Here is a 6,396-nt window from a genome sequence, read left to right on the forward strand (position 1 = left end):
AGATCCAGCTCCTTTTGCACGTCTTCCAGGCTCGCACAGGCTGCAGCTGAGCGCCGGAAGTGACGCACAACATTCCTTGCCGTTTCCAGCAGTTCGCCCATCCCCTGGTAGGTGCGCAGGAACTTCTGCACCACCAGGTTCAGCACGTGGGCAAGACAGGGGATGTGGGTCAGGTTTCCCCTGTCTATTGCGGCAACCAGATTGGCCCCATTGTCGGCCACCACCTCTCCGACTCTGAGGCCTCTGGGGGTCAGCCAAATCCTCTCCTGCTCCTGGAGTTTGGCCAACACATGGGTTGCCGTCAGCTTGATCTTCCCAAGGCTGACCAAGTGCAGCAGCGCTTGGCAGTGGCGGGCCTTCACGCTGCTGCTGAGGCGGGGGGTTTGGCCAGGTGTGCCGGAGGATGGCAGAGGATCGGAGGAACCTGCTGCAGTTCCCCTGACCCTGCGGGGTGGCACCACCCACTGTGTTGCTGCTGCTGCTGTGCCCGCTGCTGCTCTCCCATCCTCACCCCCTTCCACCAAGCTGACCCAGTGGACAGTGAAGGACAGGTAGCAGCCTGTCCCGAAGCGGCTGCTCCAGGAGTCCATGGTGACGTGGACCCTTTCACCAACCGCGTGCTCCAGCCCTCGCTCCACATTGGCCATCACAAAGCGGTGCAGTGCAGGAATGGCCTTGCGGGCAAAGAAGTGTCTGCTGGGGAGCTGCCAGTCTGGGGCTGCGCAAGCAAGCAGCGTACGAATGTCGCTCCCCTCCTGCACGAGCGTGTACGGCAGGAGTTGGGAGCACATGGCCCGTGCCAGCAAGCCGTTCAGCTGCCGCACGCGACGGCTGCTGGGAGGCAGAGCCCTAACCACCCCCTGGAAGGACTCGCTCAAAAGGCTCTGGCGTGGCCTTTTGCTGACACGGGAATCAGCAGACACAGCAGAGGAGGCCACTGAGGACTGGCTGCCAGAACAGGCCTCAGTGTCGGCGGCAGGAGTTGCAGAGGGGGGAGGAGCAGTGCGTTTCCGCACTCCTGCTGGTGCTGCTGGAGGAGCAGGAGGGCGGGTGGCTGCTGTTGCTGCTGCTGCTGCTGAAGGCTGTGCAGTGATGGGTGTGGTGCCACTGCCAGCACCAGATGCCTTCAGCCTCTGGAACTCCTCATGCTGGTGGAAATGTTTAGCCGCAAGGTGGTTGATGAGCGAGCTGGTGCTGAACTTTAAGGGGTCTGCACCTCTGCTCAACTTCCGCTGACAGTGGTTGCAAGTGGCGTACTTGCTGTACACAGTGGGCATGGTGAAAAACCGCCAGATTGGTGACAGAAACATCCCCCTACGGCATGGAAGCGCTGCTGCCTGTCTCCCTGTGGTGGTTGGGGGGGGGGGCTTGGGTGCGGCTGGTGGTGGTACTGGCTGATGCTGCTGCTGCTGCTGCTGAGCCTGAGACACCAGCAGGCTGTGGGACGCTGCCAATGCTTGCAATGATGCGCCTCCTTGCAAGGCCCACAAGCGCATCCTCCTCCTCCTCCTCAGAGCTGCTGAGGACGACATCCCCTGGAGGTGGTGGCACCCAGTCTCTGTCTGTCACCGGGTCATCATCATCATGCCCCTCCTGAAACATGTCCTGCTGGGATGATGACCCCCCAAACTCCTCTCCTGATGCATGGATGGGACGCTTGACTGTCGCCACAGTCTTGCTGTCCAATCCCTCCTCCCCCAAAGTGCCCATCAGCATCTCCTCCTCAAAATCGCCAACAACAGCAGACAATACCCTGATGGTGCCTGGGGTAAAAAGACTGCTGAGTGACAGGTCGGCGACTGATGGTGAACTGGCCTCCTCCCCAGGCCCTGCTGGGCGGCTGCTGCGAACAGGGGTGGTGGTGGTGGTGGTGGTGAGGGTGGAGGCCTCGGATGCAGAGCTGATGGCGGGCTGCTCATCCTCCGTCATGAGTTGCACCACAGTGTCTGCATCCTTTTCCTCAATGGGACGTTTCCGACCTGTCAGGAACCGGCCCGCGGCACGCCTGCGTATACGGTTCCCGACTGCGGGTTTGACCAGATTAAGCGGGGAACAGCCTTATTTAAGCTACAAACAAGGCTGGAACCCCTCAAACACTTCTCACTGCCACCACTAGCTGTGCGCTAGACACTTCCACTCTGCTGTCGAGTCCTCAGCGCGCACTCCGCGTTTTCGTATCTGGGTCAGCTTTGCGCTTAGGCCAAATACGGGAACGCCACGCACCCACACACACACACAGTTGCAATCTTACACTGTCGTGAAGCAAAGACCCACTAACAGTCGTTCCGAACGATACTGTTAGCTACTCGCACTGGCGTTGTTCGTACGTTGGGTCAGCTGCGCGCTTAGGCCAACGTATGACAAACGCCCCCACACCCAATGCAATTACAATTTCCTACGGTAGTGTTGCTCAAGCGTACAATTAGGCATGAACTTATACACGGTTACACTTCAGTCTCTTCTAGGCTATGAGGGTTAGTTTAGTACGGCAGAAGTCAAACTTATTAAATAATAATTTAATATTCTAGAAAAACATAGAACAGTGCAAACTTAATATATACAGAAAAATTACAAAAAACAAAGTAAAAATAGTTACAAGATAAAGTTACAAAGATAACACACAAAGCGATTTTGCTTACCAAAATAAAGGGATCCCGATAGAAGAATCGTGGACTTTGGTGTGGACGGACACAGTCTGGCTAGACCAGGAGTTCACTAGCTTGGGCCAGGAGACCGGCTGCCACTACCGTCAGAAGAGAACTAATTTGAGGTAGCTGTCCCCTGGTTTTTATAATGAAATATTCGCCTCGAGGCTGTAAGCCTGTGTGGACGGGGGGGAAGCTGGATTTAATTACATCCTCAGTCATAATTGGATTTCCAGAGATCCAACATCCACTATAGTCCACACACCCAACAAAAGACTTCCTTAGCCCAATTTCCCCAGGTTACAATGTCTTTACATCAAGAGATTGTTAAATGAGGCTTTTCAACTCCACCAATAATTCAATTTCCACAGGTAGAAAATGGTATCAAAAGGACTTCACCTCTTCAATAATTTCCAGTAGGCTGTCAAATACATTTCAAACATTCAGGTGTCAGCTTCCCCCTGCCCCCAAGACTCTAGCAGGCTTGCCTTGTCCCAATGGCTGACACCAGACTCAAAAGCCATGCCGACCAGCCTATTCTTCCTCAATTGGCAGGTAATTAGCAGTAGACACAGTTTCCCCTGCTGGACAATGGGGCAGAGGTAATGGACATCTACATACAGAATTACATTAGACAGACTTCAGTTTACTCTGGCCAGGTGACCAATTACTCCCAAGCCCAATACACATCTGAGGCATTATTCAGACAACATGGTCTGACCACCTGTATAGGCTTCACAGCAACTGTCTAATTAAGGGTTTCCTCATTAGAAGCAGACAATGATAGGTAATTTACACTTTATACGGAATTCCAGGAAGACTGGCTAACAGACAATCCCATATGTTACAGTCAAAAAATGAAGGAAATATGTTCCTGTTATCCTTAATATCATCAGCACCTCAATATATCTCCACACCTCCGCCGTTAACTTGGTGCAAGGCAGATGATCTTCCCAGATCATCCTGCCAGCACCTACACTGTTGGTTCTGCTTGACGGGACAGCCCATCAGCATTCCCATGATTGCTCTCCTTCCCGATAGCGCTGGCAGGTGATTCTAACGAATCATCCTGCCAAAGCCTACATTGACGGCCTGGCCGGGTGGGGAAACCCTTTAGCATCCTCAGGAGGGTTCCCCACCTGTCAGTTAGCTCCAAGCTACACGACTGGAAAGCTAGGTCAGGTTGCTGCAATGTGTCGTTGCCCTTGGCAACCTGACGTAACCAACCAGGGGAATGCGTGTCAGTGACGACCGTGAATTCGTGACCATAAAGACAGTGCTGCATCTGGGGAAGGGTCCCCACAGTCGCTACACGCACTCTCTCTATAGTGGCAGGACCTATCTCTCGGTCCCTTTGGGGAACGATTATCTGCCGGTCTGTCTCCTCCACTTCAGACAGCTCAGAGGGAATAACTTCCCAGGACCCTCTCAGCCCGCCCCTCCCAGCTGGTGACCTGCTAGCTAGCCCCCTGAGCTCTTCCAGGCTGCTGTCAAATCGAACCGCCCCAGAGAGCTCAGTGCTGCCTGTCACACATTCCAGGAAGGCTGCAAACGGAGAGGCTCCTGGGCCCTCCGGGCCAGGTTCCGAATTGGATGTGGCTGACCCAGCAACATTTGCCACTTCGGTGGACAGTTCGTCTGCTGCAGCCCAGTGAGCACTGCGGGTCACCACTGCAGCTGACGGAACGTTCACTGTACACATGTCATTATGCAACACATCACATTTTACATCAACATTATCTGCATTCATGGTAACAACATGTCCTCCTCCAGGCCTGGGCACTGGAGACTCACTAGGGCTGGCTCCTAGTACACAGTCCGTAGCCCCTGGGGCCTCACCAGCACTCCCCGCTTGCACAGCATTATCACACAGTACCTTGCAAGAGTCCTGAACTTCTGCGGGGGATGCAGGCTCCACGGGGTTTGGAGTAGGCTCATACCGGGCCACTAACCGTCCCAGGTCAGTACCCAACAAAACGTTCGTGGGGATGGCATCCGTTACCCCCACTTCTTTCATTCCGCTGCCGGCCCCCCAATCCAGGTGGACCAAGGCGGTGGGTATGGCAGGGGTGACGCCCCCAACTCCTTTGACAGCCATAGTCTTGCCAGGAATGTACTCCTCAGGGTTCACAAGCTGGGGGTGCACTAGAGTCACCTCTGCTCCAGTGTCTCTTAGACCGGTGGTAACTGTATCACCAACCGTGACAGGTTGCAGATTCTCTGCATAGCTACCTGCATTCCGGGTGGCACACAACGCATTCCGGGCCCCGCCAGAGTTTGGGGCTTCCTTCTTCTTTTCTGGGCACGTAGCACTGATGTGACCCGGTTTGTTACAGGCAAAACATCTCCGAGTGTCAACGGTGGCTGTTCTACCTCCAGGCGGCTGCGGGACTTGACTTCGCTGGGTGCTCAGAGGAGAAGGTCTCGCAGGCTTTTCTCCCTTCCAGCTGGGCGCCGTAGTCCTCCGAAAATCAGATGCTCGATTGGACGTGTAGGCATCAGCAACTTTCGCGGCCTCATCCACGGTCTTTGGCTCTCGGTCCCGTACAAACTGCCGGACCTCAACAGGACAAGTGTGGAGGAACTGGTCTTTTATTATCAGTTCCTGCAGGGCATCAAAGGTCTCAACCGCCAGTCCTTTTACCCACTGCTGGAAGGCAGTGCGCAGGTTGCATGCATGATCCAGGTAACTGTCATTAGGACCTCGCTGCACTGTCCTGAAACGTTTTCGATACACCTCTGGCGTGAGGTGGTATCGCGCAATGATGGCTTTCTTAATCGCCTCAAAGTCTGTTTCTTCCTCCTGGGGGAGACTCACAAACGCCTCCAGGGCCTTGCCTCTCAGCCCTGGTGTGAGGTATCTTGCCCACTGCTCACGGGGCACCCCATACTGCCGACAAGTCCTTTCAAACCCCTGTAGGAAAGTGTCTATGTCAGAGTCCTTGTCCATAGCGGGGAACTTATCCAGGGGGATTCTGTGGACTCGCTCACCTTCGCGTTCTGCGGGTCCAGCAGACCGGTTCTGCTGCTGAAGTTTAGCCAGCTCCAGCTGGTGTCGCTGTGCCACTTGTTCCTTCTCTGCCTGTCGGTGCAGTAGGATCAGCTTTAGGCGCAGTTCAGGATCAGCCGAGTTCAGTAGCTGTAGATCAGCTTCCAGAGATGTCATCTCCGTGTTCGGTGGATCATCCCGGACATCGTCTCCCCTCGCATTCTGTGGCGGGAGCGATTCCTCCTCTGGCGTGTCGTGAGCTGCATCCGCTGACGTTGAAGCACGGGCTTGCTCTGCCGCATCATGCTCCTCGAGCGCACGAACTAACTGCTCCTTAGTCTGGCCGCTCACCGTCTCGATGCCTTTGTGCTCACACAGGTTGAGTAGTATCTCCTTGTTTTGCCTTGCATAGCTGGATGCTTTCTGAGCCATCGTGTTGCAAAAAATAAAAGAAAAGAAAAAAAAGGGGGGGGGGAAGGGAAAGCAAAACACCAAGTGTGTATCTTTGAACAAAAAAAAAAAACGTATATAGATTCTGCACTGAGTAGACTTCTGTAGGCTAGTTGCTTCTAGCAAGCTTCCAGCCTTTAGTACTCAGAATAGCGGGCTAAACTGCGTACTAATGTACTAAACGATCCCACCGCTGCCAGCCAATTATGTCAGGAACCGGCCCGCGGCACGCCTGCGTATACGGTTCCCGACTGCGGGTTTGACCAGATTAAGCGGGGAACAGCCTTATTTAAGCTACAAACAAGGCTGGAA

The 6,396-nt window shown here is 54.4% G+C and overlaps 1 protein-coding gene across 1 annotated transcript in view; it reads right to left on the reverse strand.

The window, feature by feature from the left end:
- The window catches only part of LOC137540753 (uncharacterized), a 54,163-nt gene extending 48,192 nt beyond the window's left edge, over positions 1-5,971 (reverse strand). Inside the window, exon 1 of the mRNA XM_068262145.1 lies at positions 4,467-5,971. Coding sequence (XP_068118246.1) covers positions 4,467-5,811 — 1,345 coding nt within the window. The 5' untranslated portion in view covers positions 5,812-5,971. The remainder of the gene's footprint in view (positions 1-4,466) is intronic.
- Between the last annotated feature and the right edge of the window lie 425 nt (positions 5,972-6,396).

The sequence above is a fragment of the Hyperolius riggenbachi genome, chromosome 1, assembly GCF_040937935.1.
Source record: "Hyperolius riggenbachi isolate aHypRig1 chromosome 1, aHypRig1.pri, whole genome shotgun sequence".
NCBI classification, from domain to species: Eukaryota; Metazoa; Chordata; class Amphibia; order Anura; family Hyperoliidae; genus Hyperolius; species Hyperolius riggenbachi.